Genomic DNA, 20,320 nt, shown 5'->3' with positions numbered 1-20,320 from the left:
AAAACATTACAAAACAGGTAGAGTTATTAGGCTGCGTACCTCTGTCTAACCTTAGTAGAAGCATTTAGGAGCAATCAAGTATTATCCCACCAAAAAATATGTGAATAAGGGTGGATTTTCTCCTCTTTGTAGGACACAACTACTGTTTTTGCCTCAACAATCAGCTGCTGCAGACCCAAAAATAATTAAAGCTTAATGGAGAACAGTGGGTTTCTCTGCCCTGCTGACAGATCCAGTGATGGTCCAGAAGATGAAGATGTAAAGTATTTTTTTTATTATCTTTGCATTTCAAAGTCTTACTGACTTTTCCCACTATACAAACCATATCATGTTAGTACATGTGATTTGTCCTAAGGAAGAGGTCAGTAGGGCTTTGAAATGCATGGACAATGAAAAACCCTTTATATCTTCATCTCATGATCCATCATATGAACTCCTCTTCTCATTACAGAGAAGCCCGCTCCTCTCCTTTCCATTCAGCTAATGTCTAAACACAGAAATTACATTTTTAAAACTTGCTTTTTGAATGGCTGTAAGAAATTCTTTATTTCTTAGACTGTAAATAATTGGGTTAACAAAAAGAGTAAACACAGTATATAGCAGGGATAGGATTTTAGTAACGGTAGATGACTGTCCATTTCTTGGCATAACATAAGCACTGAGCAGAGTCCAGTAGAATATGGAGACCACAGTGAGGTGGGAGCTGCAGGTGGAGAAGGCTTTCTGTCTACCGGAACTAGATGGGATTTTTAAGACTGATACAACAATATAAATATAAGACCCTATAATGATCGAGATAGGAATGAAGACAATTGGAATACAAAGAAAATAAGCTTCTAAGTGAACAATATAGGCATCAGAACAGGCAAGTTCTAGTAAAGGGACAAGGTCACAGAAAATATGGTCAATAACATTTGGGCCGCAAAAGCTTAGTTTTGCTGTAGTAATAATGTAAATGAACGCAATAGAAAATCCAAGCAACCAACAGATGAGGGTCAGCATAACACAATATCCACCCTTCATAATAACTTTATAATGGAGAGGTTTACAGATGGCCACATATCGGTCATAAGACATCACAGCGAGGAGAAAACATTCAACAGTTTCTGAAGCACCTAAAAAATAAAACTCAGTGATGCAGCTAATAACAGTAAATGTTCCGCCATCGTTCAATAAGACATAGAGCATCATAGGGACAATATCTGTGATCACCAAGATGTCACTGATGGACAGTTGTGAGATGAAGAAGTACATCGGAGTGTGGAGGTTCTTGCTGGTGATCGCCAACATAATGATTAGGAGATTCCCACATAATGTCCCAAAATAAAGCACCAACAAAAGACAGAACAGTAAAATTCTTAAATCTTGGCTGACTTGAAATCCTAAAAGGAAAATCTCTATTACCGCTGTCAGATTATTCTCCATCACCTAGAAGAAATTTAAGGTAAGCTAGGTGAAAGAATAAGCAAAATACATTTCTATTTTTCTAGCTAAGTTGTCTAATTTTTTTTATTTTTTTCAAATAATTCCACATTGTAAATTCTATAAAAATATAAGTTAAGGTAATGTGATTCACTATTATTTGAAAGAATAAGCCTAAATTTAAAATGAAGTATATAAAAATTAGAGATAACTTTATATAATGTTAAAATGTAAATACTTTTATACTAAATAACTATTTACATAGTATACATACTTTCCTTAACTACCATGGTAGCTCAATATAATTTTTTTTATTGCACATTATCATTCTAAACTAAATGAATTAAAATTTTAAAATACATTTTCTTTAACTTTTCTTTTAAAATCTATTCTATACTTATTATACCTTTATACAAAAAAAAATTAATTATTTAGAAATACTGGAAAAAAATATATGTTAAAAAAACCTTTAACATGATATGTCTATAACACAAAATAAAAAGTTATAAAGCCCCAGATGTAAAATTATTAAGCTTTATAATTAAAACTAAAAAATATAACAACATAAATCCATACATTTTCTCACAGCCCTCCACCCACTAATTTCAGAAGAATGTATAATGTATTGGGTGTATTGCTGGTGACCTTGGATGTGGAGACACTTTATACCAACATTTGCCATGAACATGGTTTGCAGGCGGTGGAGTATTTTTTGAGTATGAGCAACTGGGCACCCACCCTACAACAGTTGATTTTGGAGTTACTGGAGTTCATACTGACGCACAATGCCTTCACCTTCGGGGAACGGTTCTACCTCCAGCGGCGCGGCACTGCGATGGGGGCGGCTTGCGCGCCATCGTACGCAAACCTCTTCCTGGGTTACTGGGAGAGGGAGGTTTTCGGCGGTGGCGTGCGGGCTAGCTCCCATGTGCAGTGCTGGCTCCGCTATATTGATGACATCTTTGTCATCTGGGGGGGAACCACCTCGGAGCTTGAGGACTTTGTGCGTCACTTGAACTCCAACTCTTTTAACATCTACCTCACTTTCCATGCTGACCCTGTTAAGGTGGACTTTTTGGATATTAATATATCCATTGCTGACCAGCGCTTGTTATCTACCGACATCTATCGTAAGCCCTCCTCTGTTAACGCCCTTCTTCACGCATCCTCTGGCCATCCGAAGTTTACTATCAATGCCATCCCTACAGGACAATTTATCCGTCTTAAACGGATTTGTTCTGATACGGGGGTATTTGAGGAGCGGGCCAATGAGATGCGTGATAGGTTTAGGGCGAGAGGTTATAGTGCAAGATCTATAAAAAAGGCTTACAAACGTGCAAGGTCTGCCCCACGAGACCAACTCCTTTCGGGATTCAATCCCAATATGATACGCTGCACTGAACCCCAGATCCGTTTTGTGTCATCATTTAACCGGCAGTGGGAACACATCAGAGGAATTCTTTCCAAACACTGGCCTGTTTTACAAACGGAGCCAGTTTTGAGAAACACTCTGCCCGAACGCCCTCTTATGACGGCTCGTCGTGGCCGTAGTGTACGCGATATGCTGGTCCACAGCCACTACGTAAGACACAACAAACTACCTTTTCCTACTGGGCGGCCCTTAGTTGGCTCATTCCCCTGTGGATCATGCATCGCGTGCCGCCACGGTAATATCATCCGGGCAACATCCTTCATGTCCTCTAGTGGCTCTAGGACATTCGACATCCGACATTATATCTCTTGCAATAGCACTGGCATAATTTATTATGCCACGTGTGAATGCAATTTGATATATGTCGGGCTTACTAGCCGGGAACTCAGAGTCCGGACTAGGGAACATGTAAGGGATATAATTGCCGCAAAACAAGTTAAACTTGAGGATGCCGACACTCTTAAAACTATTCCCCGCCACTTTCGGTTGCACCATCGGTCGGACCCTTCAGGTTTTAAGGTGAGGGGGATCGACCAGGTGCACCTCGGATTGAGGGGTGGGGACATACATAAGATGCTGGCAAGGGCTGAGTGCCGGTGGATCTTCCTGCTTGAGTCGGTGGTACCCAACGGACTTAACGAAAGACAAACTTTTGCGTCATTTTTGTAAATCAGCATGTCTCTCCTTTTGCGGCCAGTGATAATTTCTGGTACTGGTTGGTTGCAACTTCCATGTGTTGTTTATGCTCTTTTGAGTCTTTTGTATTTTAATAATTTTTATGCTCCAATTTTTAATCTCACTCTTTGTGTTTTTTACCTTCTTCACAGTTTACCTTTTCGTGTCTCTAATATACCTGCCGGATGTTTTCCATGATATTTTCTTGAAGTGACAGTAACCAGAACACTGAACACTTATTCGGACTACAGTAAATGGACTGTCCTATATATAAAAAATCTGCTGGACTATCATTCCAGCCATCTATTTGTCCTACATTTTAATTAACGCAGATGTCTTCATTATGCACCTTGATGGGTTGTTCTAGATAAAATATATGCATATTTAGCTATGGTATATTGATATTGATATATGTCTAAATTCCGGTATATATACCAAGCATCCTAAATACAATTGGGTTGTTTTTGTCTATACTAATTTGCATTGTAATGTATGCTCAGTGTGGCATACTCTAACTATAATCCGTAGCTATGATTATATGCGATGCTTTTTTCTGGGATTCCCATCCGTTTACATTTGCCCTTACTTCTGCCAGTACTCAATATGGTTCCCGCGATCGCACTTCCTGGTTGCGGGATCGCGCATGCGCAGTAGGCACGGCTCTCTTCCCGGCGTCCTCTGGGTTCTCTTGACGTCAATAAGGGATTTCCCCTCACCCAGATGACGCTCGAGTAGCCGCCCATGCTGACGCGGCGCCTCTCCGCCCCATAGAACCGCGACAGGTGCCGGCAATCGTATAGGAGTATGGCAGGTATATTAGACCTACCTTCTGTCCTGTTGTCCACAGTCCCCTGAAGCAGTCACCACACGAAACACGTGTCGGGACTACCCCTGTGTGTGCCTGCATGCTTTTCCTCCCACTACCTTGGTAAGCTCTATACTGGCCTCTGGTCTTTCGCTGTGATTGATTATTTACTATGTGTAGTCGGTACGCTGTTTGTTCAGCTGGTACCTCCTTTAGATTGCACTATGTTGTTTGACTAAACCCCTGTCAGCACTGACCACTCCAGTGAGCTATAATTGACTTATTTGTTCCGATTTGCATGCATCCACATGCGGGGTTTCTATCACCCTTTATGTCTCTGTAAACCTATTTATTATACCTATACTTTGTATTGTATCATTGCTTGTTCATTAAAAGAATTTTTTATCTGCACACTAGTGCATATGACTATTTATTGTTCTTGGTTATTAAGCATGTAGGTACCTTGGCAACATGAATGACTTCTCTCCCCCCTGTATACAATTATGCCTCCAGAAGTTCTTGCCCTTTATTGTTGTTAAGATCCAGTTGCACTGTTCTATGGTTTTCAACAGATGAGGGTCAGCATAACACAATATCCACCCTTCATAATAACTTTATAATGGAGAGGTTTACAGATGGCCACATATCGGTCATAAGACATCACAGCGAGGAGAAAACATTGCACATTATCATTCTAAACTAAATGAATTAAAATTTTAAAATACATTTTCTTTAACTTTTCTTTTAAAATCTATTCTATACTTATTATACCTTTATACAAAAAAAACATTAATTATTTAGAAATACTGGAAAAAAAATATATGTTAAAAAAACCTTTAACATGATATGTCTATAACACAAAATAAAAAGTTATAAAGCCCTAGATGTAAAATTATTAAGCTTTATAATTAAAACTAAAAAATATAACAACATAAATCCATACATTTTCTCACAGCCCTCCACCCACTAATTTCAGAAGAATGTATAAAATATAGAATCAAGCACCCCTGATTGTGTAAAGTACCTTAGAGTTCCTGATAATAGAATACATTGTTTAATGTTAAAAATAAGAATTTTAGCAGAATTGATCCAAGAAACCTAAAGAGGAAAAAAATATTTTCTTGTAAAATAAAATACACCTTTTACTTATTAAATTTATAATATGGAATATTTTGGAAATTGATTAAAAACTAAGAAAATACAAATAAATAAGAATACATATATTTAACACTGTAGTTTGTAAGAATTTTATATTTTTTTGATACAGTGGTGTGAAAAAGTGTTTGTCCCCTTCTTGCTTTCTTATTCTTTTGCCTGATTGTCATACTTAAATGTTTTAGATCACCAAAAAAAATATAAATTAGACAAATATCCCCCATGTAGATATAAATTGCAGTTTATAAATGCAGGTCTTTAGTGTTAAGGGAAAAAGAAATCCAAACATAGAGTTCCCTGTGGGAACAAGTGATTGCCACCTAAATTTAATAATTATTTCAACTGCCCTTTGCAGCAACAATTACAATCAAGGGATTGCAATAAATGGCAAAGAGTCTTTTACATTTGAGGGCTTTTCCAATTACCTTTTTAAAGTCATGTCAGAACATCTCAACTGTATTGAGGTCTGGACTGTGACTAGGCCCCTCCAAGGTATTCGTTTTTTGGTTTTATCAGCCATTCAGATAGCCAGACATTTCCCTTTATGATATTTTGGTAGACAGCAGAATTCATGGTTCTATTTACCACCGCAAGTCTTCCAGGTTCTTAAGCAGCAAAACAGCCTGTCTATCACCCCACCACTTCTACCACCATACTTTACTATTGGTATGATGTTCCTTTTCTGAATTGTTGTGTTACTTCTAAGCCAGATTCTTAGTTTTAAATTGAGTGAATGGGTAAATTACTGCACTCCCACCAGAATTGATAATTGATGTTGAGTTTATTTATTTCAAGTCAACGCATTTCTGGGAGCTATGTCCCCTTCCTCAGGACCAAAGATTCTGAGGAAGGGGACGTAAGCTCCCAGAAATGTGTCTACCTGAAATAAATAAACTCAACATCAATTATCAATTCTGCTGTCAGCGTGGTAATTTACCCGTTCACTCATTTTAAAACTAAGAATTTCAACATGGGTACTTCGGCAGCCACCATTATCTCTTCAGGCTTACAGAGGGCTTGTGTCTTTCACAACCCTGCCAGATGAGTGCCTATTCATTTCTACTTCAGTGTTTTAAACAGTTAAGACCCTATTGCGCTCTTCATAATTATAATTACTTCTAAGCCAGATGTAATGAGACATACACAATCCAAAAATTTAATCTTAGTCTTGTCAGTCCATAGAATATTCTTCTAAAAGTCTTGGGGATCATCAAGATAATTTCTGGCAAAACTGAGATGAGCATTTAAGTTCTTTTTGCTTAGCAGTAGTTTTCATCTTGGAACTCTGCCATATGGGCCATTTTTGCTTGGTGTCTTTCTTATGGTGAAGTCATGAACCCTGACCTAAACTGGGGTAAGTGAGTCCTGCAGTTCTTTGGATATTGTTGTGGGGTCTTTTGTGACCTCTTAGATGAGTTGTCGCTGCACTCTTGGGGTACCTTTGGTTGGATGGCCACTCCTGGAAAGGTTCACTACTGTTCCATGTTTTTGCCATTTGGTGATAATGGCTCTGTGGCTCGCTGGAGTCTCAAAGCTTTAAAAATGGTTTCTAACCTTTACCGGACTGATACCTCTGAAATTCTTTCTTTCTTATTTGCTCTTCAATTTCTTTGGATCACAGCATGGGGTCTAGCTTTTGAGAATCTTGTGGTCTACTTCACTTTGTCAGGCAGGTCCTAATTAAGTTATTTCTTGCTTGAGAACAAGGATGGCAGTAGTCAGGTCTGTATGCGGAAAGGGAAGTACAACTAAACTTCCCAAATATGGAATAAACCACAGTTAATTTATGTTTTACTGGAGAGGCAATCAGTTTTTCACACAAGGCCCTATATACTTGGATTTCTTTTCCCCATAATAATAAAGATCTTTATTTGTAAAATGCATTTTTTGTTTACTCGAGTTATCCTTGGCTAATATTTACATTTGTTTGGCGATCGGAAAAATGTAAGTGTGACAAACATGCCAAAGAATAAGAAATCAAGAAAGAGGCAAACACTTTTCACACCACTATATATCAATTGCATATTAACCCCTTACCTCCTTAGACAATTTTTTCTTGTCTTCTTTTTTAAAGTCTTACCTTTTTTGCACTTTTGTAGATCTACAAAGTCTTGTTTATTAGTTAATTGGACAAAATGTATTTTTGTATTTACTTTCCCACAATATGAACAAAGGTAAAATGGCAAAAAAAATATTTCAATTGAGGTAAAATGGTGAAAAAACAATATTCTGCCATTGCTGTTTGGGTTTCTTTAAACATACAATACAAATTACATTGAAAAAAGGATTTCCAGGTCAGAATTATTACAAAGATATCAAATGTTCCATCTTTTAATATTCGATTTGCTTACAAAAAAAAATCAGGATTTTTTAAAAAGAAAAGTTTTTTTTGCTGTTTTCTGAGAACTGTAACTTTGTAGTACTACCATTGAATTGATTGGCAAATTGGTTTTTGGTTTTCAGCTTGGCTTGCTGATGTATTTACAAAAAATAACTAAATTAAGCTGTTTAGATTTTTTTCTATGAAGTATTAATTACTTTTGGATTTTGATGATTTAAAATATTCTAGACATAGTTAAACATACGTTTTTATTTTTTACATTTTATGATTTTGAACTACAGATTCAAATTTTTACATTTATTTACATTTTTAAATTTTCTTATTTCATATTTTTTTATATTTTAGAACACTTTATCTCTACTTATTTTATTTATTAGTCTTTTAGGGAAAAAGAACCTGCTATTGTCTGGTCGGCTCAACAATACAGTATAAAGCCAAAACACAGTAATAATGCATGTAGAAAAAACTCCAGTCTTCTACAGCAAAAAAAACAAAGGACGGACGTAAAAGAAGAGAACCAATGACTGATACTTTGTCATTCAGCCAGCACCCAGCTGTCATAGTGTCCAATTGTTTCCCTGCGATTGATTCAAGTAAAATATCCAGTACAATAAAAAACAATTGTAAAAATGTATTTTTAAAAAAATATAGCTTAAATAATTAAATAAAATATAAATATATTTGGCATTATTATGTCCATAAAAGTCTGATCATTCCAATTACAATGTAAAATGAAATATACTATATGTTGTACTCCAAAAAGAAAGAAAGTAAACTTGAAACACCAGAATTACTGTTTTTTCTCTTGTCAAACTTCTGACAAAAAAATATAATAAAGGTATACAGAATGCAATATTCCCCCTAATATGTTATTATTAGAAATGTCAGCTTTGTGCTTTAAAAAAAGTTATAATGCAGATCCATTAATGGAAGGTAATTTTATCTCAGTTTAAAAAAAAAATTAAAACAAAAACTTTGAAAGTTTTGTAATGCGTGAATCTTATGTAAGGAATATATTCCCAAATACTTTAAGAGAAATCTTAAATAGACAATGCTATATTTATATTTGTTCAAAGCTAATTTCTTAGAATACTTACAGATTTTTTTAATTCTTTAATGTCAAAATTAATGTGAATAAATCTCCTAGAGGAGACAGAAAAATAGTCGTGTTCTGTGGCCGTCAGATAAATGAATATGAGCAACACTGCACATTTATATACAAAATAAAAGGCACAAAGCCAGACATGAGTCTTGAGAGATTTTTTTTCAATTGTCTCTAGCGTCTATTTTGCAGTCACAATTGTAAAATTAAAATGTGTTAATAAATTGATTAGAGAATATGGGAATCTTCATTTGTTTACACAAAGAACATAAAAAATTGCAATATGAATTTCAACATTAGATGGACAAGTCACAATATCATTTTAGATTCTGTAGAGTTGTTAGTCCATGGAATGCCTTTTTAAACTTTTAAAAAGCATTTTTTGAAATTATCAATTTTTTCAGAAATTTTTAATATTAAAAATGTGGAAATGATAAAAATTGTACAGGGAAATATACAGAAACTGTTCATATTATAAGCTGGAATGCAAATGAGAAAATAAATATAAAAATGGAATCGGAATGTTCTATTGACATAAATTTCGAAAACAATACTTACGCGCCTACGAAAATAAATAAACATCTTCTGCAATTTTTTAGTCAACTTTCAAAAGCTAAAAAGTGCTTGTAATTAGAGATAAGTGAATTAAAGGGATGAAAAGTGAATTCAGCATAAATTTTATATAAAGTTCAAAGGTCTCGTCAAATTAAAACAGTTTGAAATTCAATTTGTGTGTACAACAAAAAAAATGACCACAATGATTCACATTGCTGTCATGATCCCAGGCAAATACACACAGTCTTCTGTTAATTCCTTCGTGCTATCTCATCACATGGTCACAGGCAATAAGAATGGACTGTCATAGCCTGTATAAAAGCTTAAGCAGGGAGTGCAGCAGTCATCTTCAGCTGATTTAGAATAGTAAGAAGACGTTAGAGCCTTCAGCTCAGAAATAGAGAAAAGAAGAAAAAGCCAAAAATTATTGGAAAATTACTTCAGTTGAATACAGAGGTGGGAATGTCCTGCTCCATCCAATTGGGATTAAATTAAACCTGTAATTGAAACATGTGAAATTCAAGTTAGAGCAGTGAATAGATAGCGATCATTAACACACTTCACACACTGTGTGCACTTTTCATCTTGATGATCGCCATCTATTTGATGTTTTGTGTTGGAAGGAACAATTTCACAAAATTAGCATTTTGCAAAAATTTTTTTTGCACATTTGTGTTACTAATTGAATGTTACACCGTACATGCCACAATACAGTGCTGTGGTAGAGGTGCTGGTTTCATCTTTTTATTACTATGTAGAATTTTTTCTTTGATAAGTTTTGGAAGGTACTTGAAGTTTGTTGAAAAAAATAAACTATGCAGACTTTTAACTTTTACCTGCCCATGTGCTTTTTTTGCAAACCTAGAATAGTGAAATCTACCACCAACACCAGCTTGTGAAATCAATCTAGTACCTGCCAAGTATTCTGATACTAATTTCTCTATATAGTGACTAGAATTGATCGAATCTGGCAAAATCCGGTACCAGAGGATCACTGCCGGATTGGAAAAAAAATTTGGATCCGCTCGGGATTCTGGTGCCCATATAAGTCTATGTGGACCAGAATTCGGAGATTAAAAATGGTGGTGGAAATAGGGGATAGGGGTGCACCCGGTGTACTCATCCGAGGCTGTGTAATGGCAGCACACTCCTTCCGGGTCACGTTTTTCCCTTCCGGAGTCGACAATTAAATATTCATTGTTTTGCCCACCCACTGGCACGTGAAATTGTTTGAAGTTAGACATGTCCCCACCTTGAGTGTAAGCGTGTCAGCTGAATGCAACCAATCACAGGCGGCAGGACGGCCGGTGGGTGGGGAAAGCAGAGCAAGAGTCTGCGGGTCAGTATGGTGAATGTGCATCTGTTTTAGAAACACATGCACACTCCTGTCAGAGTGTGTGGCTGTGGCGGTGATGTGCTGTCAGACTCATACAAGTCTGACACGACATCAGCCGGCACAGCCTTCGCTCTTTGAACATTAGCGTTAATGTACCTAGAAACACATGCACGCTTCTGTCAGACGTGTTTACGGCAGTGATGCAGCTTTTTTTTTTTAATATTTAAATAAATAAAAACAAACGACATGTGGTCCCCCTAATTTTTATCCCTAGCCAAGATAAAACCGGCTTGGGGCTAGTATTCTCAGCCCGCAGCCACCCGGTATTGCCGCATCTCTTAGATGTGGCAATCCCGGTGCTTTACCGACTCTTCTCGATTGCCCTAGAGCAGTGGCAATTGGGGTAATAAGAGGTTAATAGCAGCGCACAGCTGTTACTAAACCCTAGGTTAATGATGGCACAGGCGTCTATGAGATACCTGCATCACACTAACCTGTAAATAAAAGGAAATAAACACAGACACTGAGAAAAATCATTTATTTGGAATAAAGTACAAAACACACATCCTCCTTCACCTCTTTATTAACCCCCAACACACTGCAGGTCTGGCGTAATCCACACTAGGTCCCACGCCGCTTCAGCTCTTCTACATATTATAGCCAGCGGCCATAGAGCACGACCGCAGGCTGTGCAGACAATGACTGAGCCGCGATGACTGAACAGCAGGCAGATACTGTCACAGGCTGGGGGCGTGTCTCCCTGCAACCAATCACAGATGAAAGAATGGCCAGTGGGTGGGGAAAACATGGAAAGCTGTGTGTATATGATGCACAGTACATGAAGTGAATACGTGACCAAGAAGCAGAGTGCCACCATAACACCTAGTCTCGGTAACTATGAAACGCTGTTTTATTTCTGTTTTTCTTTATTTTTTAATTATTTTCCCCAGTGGCGGATCCAGATCGGGCACCCAGAATCCAAGATCCGAGTCTGGCACCTGCAAATCTTTGAAACCACGCGGATCTGAACTTTTACAGTTTGGATCTGCTCAGCCCCAATAGTAACTAATTAGTACCAAATATTCTAGTTGTCTTAACACCTACTGTAGCCTTGACTCATTTTACTTTCATTTGTAGATTATTTCATATCAAGGGACACATTACCAGTACATCAAAGCCAGCCCCTGAAAAAGTAGCTAGTAACAACTTTTTTCTTACTGTTCTTATTAGTCTTTTCCCTTCAGAAGCTCGGTAGACTTTCGCTATTCCATGTTTCCTTTTTCTTGACAGAGATACATGGCCCCTGTGTTCTACCTGCAGCTCCACAGTTAGATCAATACTTTTTTGTATCTTATCTTATTGTGAGCGCTTGTGGTTTCTTTTTAACTTTTTAGTTTTTTGCAAACCTTTTTTGCTAGTCCAACTTGACAACCATATACGTCACACCTATACTGTGTCCTGATGCCGCAATTTACTTTCTGTATGTGAGCGAATTCATTTCAGAATTGAATTCTACTTGAATTTTACAAACATCCACATTCTGGAGAACATACATCTTTTCAATTTTGCTTTATGAAAAGGGAGAACATAAACACCTTGCAGATGGTGTCCTTGATGGGATTTGAACCCAGGACCCCAGCGCTGCAAGACTGCAGTGCTAACCACTGAGCCACCGTACACCTGCCAGTACAGACAAGACACAACTTGGAGTCTTGGGATTTAAAAATATTTCAGGCAGACAGAAGGACAGTGGCATCAATAGTGTTCTCCATAGTGTTTTTCCACAGCAGGGAGGTATGCTTCATGCAACACACAGCATGTTTTCTGGCATTTCATATTTAATATGTGAGCACAAATAGCAACTATGCATTCTGCATCAGTGCATCCAGCCCAGAAGAGTGGCCTGGAAATTTCTGTACAACCAGGTTGAGGATATGAACCATGCAAGGCACGTGTGTGATGTCGCCTAGGCGTATTTCCGCCACAAGGTTTGCACTGCTATTACACACAGCCTTCCCTGGTTCCAGGTTCAGTGGAGAAAGCCTTAAGGTACCATCACACTAAGTGACGCTCCAGCGATCCCACCAGCAACCTGACCTGGCAGGGATTCCTGGAGCGTCGCTACATGGGTTGCTGGCGAGCTGTCACACAGGCAGATCTCACCAGCAACCAGCCCACAGCCAGCGGCGACGCGTGGAACCGATGCTGCGCTTGGTAACTATAAGGTAAATATCGGGTAACCAACCCGATATTTACCTTGGTTACCAGCGCACACCGCTTAGTGCTGGCTCCCTGCACTCCTAGCCAGAGTTCACATCGGGTTAATTACCCGATTTGTAGTCTGGCTATGTGTGCAGGGAGCAGGGATCCAGCACTGACAGCGTGAGAGCGTCGGACGCTGGTAACGAAGGTAAATATCGGGTAACCAAGGAAAGGGCTTCTTGGTTACCTGATATTTACATTGGTTACCAGCGTCTGCAGAAGCTGGCTCCCTGCTCACTGCACATTCAGTTGTTGCTCTCTCGCTGTCACACACAGCGATGTGTGCTTCACAGCGGGAGATCAACAACTAAAAAATGGTCCAGGACATTCAGCAACAACCAGAGACATCACAGCAGGGGTCCAGGTTGTTGCTGGATGTCACACACAGCATCATCGCTAGCAACATCGCTGTTGTGTCACAAAAGTCGTTCCTCAGCAGCGATGTTGCTAGCGATGTTGCTTATTGAGACGTGGCCTTTAATCAAACGTGACCTGGATAATGGTAAACAATTCTTCAGCTGTGTGACTGCTTTCTCCAATGCCTATGAATTTCAGTACTGCTTGATTACATTGACTTCCACACAGGATGTGGCCTGACATTTACATTTTAAAAATCAAGAGGTGCAGGAGTGACAGGTTTAGGCCTCTTGCTCTCACACCACTGCCAGTACAGACAAGACACAACCTGGAGACACATCTTGAAGGCTTGATATTTCAAAACATTTCAGGCAGAAAGCAGGATATTGGCATAAATTCCCCCCCCATTTCTCAGGAAGCTTTGCAGTTTGGCCTGGCAGCTGGAAGGAGGAGGAAGTGCTGCTGTTAGCTCCTGAGGATTACACCACAACCGGCCGGCTGTCTCCTCTTTCCCCATGAAGGAGGCACCTTGCCAGAGGAACAACATGGAGCCCCATGTCCCTACCCCCAGATACCATCTGTGGGGGGTGGAGAGATCCATGGCAGAGGAGATTTTGTGGAGTTCAACTCGGAGAAAAAAGATGAAGGTCCAGGATTCCCCACAGGATGAAACACATTATTTGGACCATTGGCAGATGGTGTTGGTAAGGGGTCCTGACCTGCCACAGGAAAAGAACAAGTTGTGTTGAGGAAGTGCTGGGAGGTGATCGACTCCAAGGAAGATCTTACCAACTTCCAGGCACGGGTATCACAGATGTTCAGAGAGTATGATGAGACCAACTGTCACAAACCAAGCTGCTGTGTCTTCTCGGATGCCTCCTGGGATGAGTTCACCCAATGCTTGGCCTCATTCGGTTCGCTTCCTTGAGTCTCAGGTACTGACCCGAACATCTAGGTGCTTTCAACCTAAGTTCTGGGTTATGCCTTCTGAGCATGCTAAGCCTGATAGTCTCAATTTTGAGACTAAGTCAGTGGTTCAGGCTTCTGAGCATGCTCAGGCACTTAGTGCATCAGGAGTCCAGATGATGTGGCACAATCCCATTGGCCATAGCGACATCACAGATGATGTGGCACAATCCCATTGGCCAAAGTGATGTTATCAGTGACGTGTGGTCACATGGAAGACCGCTCATTGGTTATTGCTTGGGCAGGCCATAAGGATCTCCATCTTAATCCAGAAGAACTGGATGCACAGAACTTATATAAGCCTTGGGAACCCACATGGCCGCACTCAGTCATCTTCATACATGGTGCAGCAAACACTTACCACGTTCGTACAGGACCAGGCGTCAAAGTCCTCTGGGACTGATACAGGGTTGGGAGGCAGGTGTAAGGCGAGGTGTCGCGGTCACATCAGACCGGTTTAGAGTCATTTGCTGGTTAGGCAGAGCTTCTGGGCTACGCTAGTACTGGGTTCACTGGTGGTTAGTCAGTGGAACTCCACAGTAGTCCTTGATAGGAGCTAATGACCTCATTGACTCCTCTACACACCCTTTGAGTCTCCTCCATTGAGAGATACAGTTAGTGTCAACTAAATACACCCTATTCATACTGTGAACGCCACATATATATATATATATATATATATATATATATATATATATATATATACATATATATATATATATATATATATATATGCAGTGCCTACAAGTAGTATTCAACCCCCTGCAGATTTAGCAGGTTTGATAAGATGCAAATAAGTTAGAGCCTGCAAACTTCAAACAAGAGCAGGATTTATTAGCAGATGCATAAATCTTACAAACCAACAAGTTATGTTGCTCAGTTAAATTTTAATAAATTTTGAACATAAAAGTGTGGGTCAATTATTATTCAACCCCTAGGTTTAATATTTTGTGGAATAACCCTTGTTTGCAATTACAGCTAATAATCGTCTTTTATAAGACCTGATCAGGCCGGCACAGGTCTCTGGAGTTATCTTGGCCCACTCCATCATGCAGATCTTCTCCAAGTTATCTAGGTTCTTTGGGTGTCTCATGTGGACTTTAATCTTGAGCTCCTTTCACAAGTTTTCAATTGGGTTAAGGTCAGGAGACTGACTAGGCCACTGCAACACCTTGATATTTTCCCTCTTGAACCAGGCCTTGGTTTTCTTGGCTGTGTGCTTTGGGTCGTTGTCTTGTTGGAAGATGAAATGACGACCCATCTTAAGATCCTTGATGGAGGAGCGGAGGTTCTTGGCCAAAATCTCCAGGTAGGCCGTGCTATCCATCTTCCCATGGATGCGGACCAGATGGCCAGGCCCCTTGGCTGAGAAACAGCCCCACAGCATGATGCTGCCACCACCATGCTTGACTGTAGCAATGGTATTCTTGGGGTTGTGTGCAGTGCCATCCAGTCTCCAAACGTCACGTGTGTAGTTGGCACCAAAGATCTCGATCTTGGTCTCATCAGACCAGAGAACCTTGAACCAGTCTGTCTCAGAGTCCTCCAAGTGATCATGAGCAAACTGTAGACGAGCCTTGACATGACGCTTTGAAAGTAAAGGTACTTTACAGGCTCGTCTGGAACGGAGACCATTGCGGTGGAGTACGTTACTTATGGTATTGACTGAAACCAATGTCCCCACTGCCATGAGATCTTCCCAGAGCTCCTTCCTTGTTGTCCTTGGGTTAGCCTTGACTCTTCGGACAAGCCTGGCCTCGGCACGGGTGGAAACTTGCAAAGGCTGTCCAGGCCGTGGAAGGCTAACAGTAGTTCCATAAGCCTTCCACTTCCGGATGATGCTCCCAACAGTGGAGACAGGTAGGCCCAACTCCTTGGAAAGGGTTTTGTACCCCTTGCCAGCCTTGTGACCCTCCACGATCTTGTCTCTGATGGCCTTGGAATGCTCCTTTGTCTTTCCCATGTTGACCAAGTATGAGTGCTGTTCACAAGTTTGGGGAGGGTCTTAATTAGTCAGAAAAGGCTGGAAAAAGAGATAATTAATCCAAACATGTGAAGCTCATTGTTCTTTGTGCCTGAAATACTTCTTAATACTTTAGGGGAACCAAACAGAATTCTGGTGGTTTGAGGGGTTGAATAATAAATGACCCTCTGAATAAACTTTTCACAATTTAAAAAAAAAAAGAAATAACATTCTTTTTTGCTGCATTTCACACTTCCAGGCTGATCTACAGTCCAAATGTCACAATGCCAAGTTAATTCCGAATGTGTAAACCTGCTGAATCTGCAGGGGGTTGAATACTACTTGTAGGCACTGTATATATATATATATATATGTACTTGCTTCTGTGAAGTAACAGAAGTTATAAGTCGTAACATGACGCTGTGAATTAACATTGCTCGGTAGAGTTTATATTAGAGCATCTGTCTGATCTGTAACATGAGACTTCAGGCCTTGGCACCCTATGCAGTAAAAGAGTTGCCATTACTATACCTATACCTCATACCCCTCTGTGCAGGAACAGAGTTACTATTACTATATCAATACCCCATACCTCTCAGTGTTGTAATAGAGTTCATGGTCTTACCTTTACTTTCCTCCCTGTGGGTTCTTTAACTCAGGGGACTCTGATATTTAGTAGCATTTGCCTAGATGCAGTTCAGGCACCTATCTACCAGCAGCAGCCATAGTATCATAGTATCATAGTTTTTAAGGTTGAAGGGAGACTCTAAGTCCATCTAGTTCAACCCGTAGCCTAACATGTTGATCCAGAGGAAGGCAAAAAAAACCCAATGTGGCAAACAAGTTCCAATGGGGAAAAATTTCCTTCCTGACTACACATCCGGCAATCAGACTAGTTCCCTGGATCAATACCCTGTCATAAAATCTAATATACATAACTGGTAATATTACATTTTTCAAGAAAGGCGTCCAGGCTCTGCTTAAATGTTAGTAGTGAATCACTCATTACAACATCATGCGGCAGAGAGTTCCATAGTCTCACTGCTCGTACAGTAAAGAATCCTCGTCTGTGATTATGATTAAACCTTCTTTCCTCAAGACGTAGCGGATGCCCCCGTGTTCCAGTCGCAGGCCTAGGTGTAAAAAGATCTTTGGAAAGGTCTCTGTACTGCCCCCTCATATATTTATACATTGTGATTAGATCCCCCCTAAGCCTTCGTTTTTCCAAACTAAATAACCCCAAGTTTAATAACCTGTCTTGGTATTGCAGCCCACCCATTCCTCTAATAATCTTGGTCGCTCTTCTCTGCACCCTCTCCAGTTCAGCTATGTCCTTCTTATATATCGGTGACCAGAATTGTACACAGTATTCTAAGTGCGGTCGCACTAGTGACTTGTACAGAGGTAGAACTATATTTTTTTCATGAACACTTATACCTCTTTTAATACATCCCATTATTTTATTAGCCCTGGCAGCAGCTGCCTGACACTATCCACTAAAGTGAAGTTTACCATCCACCCATACACCCAAGTCTTTTTCTGTGTCTGTTTTACCCAGTGCTCTACAATTAAGTACATAATTATAAATTTTATTTCCTCTACCCAAGTGCATGACCTTACATTTATCTACATTAAACTTCAATTGCCACTTCTCAGCCCAATCCTCCAATTTACATAAATCTCCCTGTAATATAAAATTATCCTCCTCTGTATTGATTACCCTGCAGAGTTTAGTATCATCTGCAAATATTGAAATTCTACTCCGCATGCCCCCAACAAGGTCATTTATAAATATGTTGAAAAGAAGCGGGCCCAATACTGACCCCTGTGGTACCCCACTATGAACTGAGACCCAGTCCGAGTACGTACCATTAATAACCACCCTTTGTTTCCTATCACTGAGCCAGTTTTTAACCCAGTTACACATATTTTCCCCTATCCCCATTATTCTCATTTTATGTACCAACCTTTTGTGTGGCACCGTATCAAAAGCTTTTGAAAAGTCCATATACACAACATCCACTGCATTTCCCTGGTCCAGACTTGAACTTACCTCTTCATAGAAGCTGATCAAATTAGTTTGACAGGATCGATCCCTCATAAACCCATGTTGATACTCTGTCATAAGGTTATTTTTCTTGAGATACTCCAGTATAGCATCTCTCAAGAAACCCTCAAGGATTTTACCAACCGTAGAGGTTAAACTTACCGGCCTATAATTTCCCGGCTCAGTTTTTGTCCCCTTTTTGAATATTGGCACCACATTTGCTATGCGCCAGTCCTGCGGTACCGACCCTGTTATTAAGGAATCTGAGAAGATTAAAAATAATGGTCTATCTATCACAGAACTCAATTCCTGTAGTACTCTGGGGTGTATGCCATCCGGGCCCGGAGATTTGTCAACCTTAGTGATTTCGAGGCGGCGGCGTACTTCCTGCTGGGTTAAGCAGGTAATATTCAAGGGTGAATTTATGGTATCACTGGTCATGTCATCTGCCATGGCATTTTCTTGTATAAAAACCGTAGAAAAAAAGTCATTCAGCAGGTTGGCTTTACCCTCATCCCCTTCCACCATTTCACCAAGACTATTTTTAAGGGGGCCAACACTATCGCTTTTCAGTTTTTTACTGTTTATGTAGTTAAAGAATATTTTAGGATTATTTTTACTTTCTCTCGCAATGAGTCTCTCTGTCTCAAACTTAGCTAACTTAATTTGCTTTTTACATATTTTATTTAATTTTCTATAATTATATAATGCCTCATCACTACCTACCCTCTTTAATTCTTTTAAGGCTTTCTGTTTTTCTTTTATTGCTTCCCTTACAGCTCTATTTAGCCACAGGGGTTTCCTCCTATTTCTAGCATGTTTGTTCCCATAGGGTATATTTTCTGCACAAGCCCTATTGAGGATGCTCATAAAAGTCTCCCATTTGCTTTGTGTACTTTTATTACTTAATACATCATCCCAGTTTATTACACTAAGATCATCTCTCAACCGTTTAAAATTTGCTTTCCTGAAGTTTAGTGTCCTTGTAGCCCCTCTACTAGACATCTTACTAAAGAATACATGAAAACTTATTATTTTGTGATCACTATTCCCCAAGTAACCCCCAACTTGTATATTTGATATGCGGTCTGGCCTATTGGTTAGTACAAGGTCTAGTAGTGCTCCCCCTCTTGTGGGGTCGTGTACCATTTGTGAAAGGTAATTATCTTTCATTGTTATCAAAAATCTATTTCCTTTGCTGGAACTGCAAGTTTCTGTTCCCCAATTTATATCAGGATAGTTAAAGTCCCCCATAATAATTACCTCTCCGAGACTCGCTGCTTTATCAATTTGCTTTATGAGGAGATTCTCTACCTCTTCCATAATATTCGGCGTCTTATAACACACCCCTATCAGTATTTTATTATTCATTCTCCCCCCCCTTATCTCCACCCATAGGGACTCTACATTCTCAGTACCCTCACATATGTTGTCACGCAGGATGGGTTTTAAGGATGATTTTACATATAGACACACACCTCCCCCTCGCTTATTTGTACGGTCATTCCTGAATAGGCTATAACCCTGTAAATTAACAGCCCAGTCATAGCTCTCATTCAGCCATGTCTCTGATATCCCCACTATATCATCATTTTCTTCCAACAATATTAATTCTAATTCCTCCACCTTATTTGTGAGGCTTCGGGCATTAGTGTACATGCACGTTACGTATGACTCTGTACCTGTATTCCTGCTTACTGTATTAACTGTCCTAACCCTTCCCCCCGTACCACCCCCAATTTCATTACTTGTGCCCTGGTCACTATCTGCACTACATTCCCCTTCTATAAAGTGAATACCCTCGCCCCCCATTCCTAGTTTAAACACTCCTCCAACCTTCTAGCCATTTTCTGCCCCAGCAGAGCTGCACCTTCCCCATTAAGATGCAGCCCATCCCTAGCA

General features: G+C 39.6%; 1 protein-coding gene across 1 annotated transcript; it reads right to left on the bottom strand.

Moving 5' to 3' along the window:
• Positions 1-480: 480 nt before the first annotated feature.
• Positions 481-1,425, bottom strand: LOC142302958 (olfactory receptor 11H6-like). Its single transcript, XM_075344060.1, has one exon. The coding sequence runs from the start codon at positions 1,423-1,425 to the stop codon at positions 481-483; it is 945 nt and encodes a 314-aa protein (XP_075200175.1).
• Between the last annotated feature and the right edge of the window lie 18,895 nt (positions 1,426-20,320).

This window comes from Anomaloglossus baeobatrachus, chromosome 4 (assembly GCF_048569485.1).
Source record: "Anomaloglossus baeobatrachus isolate aAnoBae1 chromosome 4, aAnoBae1.hap1, whole genome shotgun sequence".
NCBI classification, from domain to species: domain Eukaryota; kingdom Metazoa; phylum Chordata; class Amphibia; order Anura; family Aromobatidae; genus Anomaloglossus; species Anomaloglossus baeobatrachus.
This window is presented reverse-complemented; position numbering and strand designations above follow the sequence as displayed.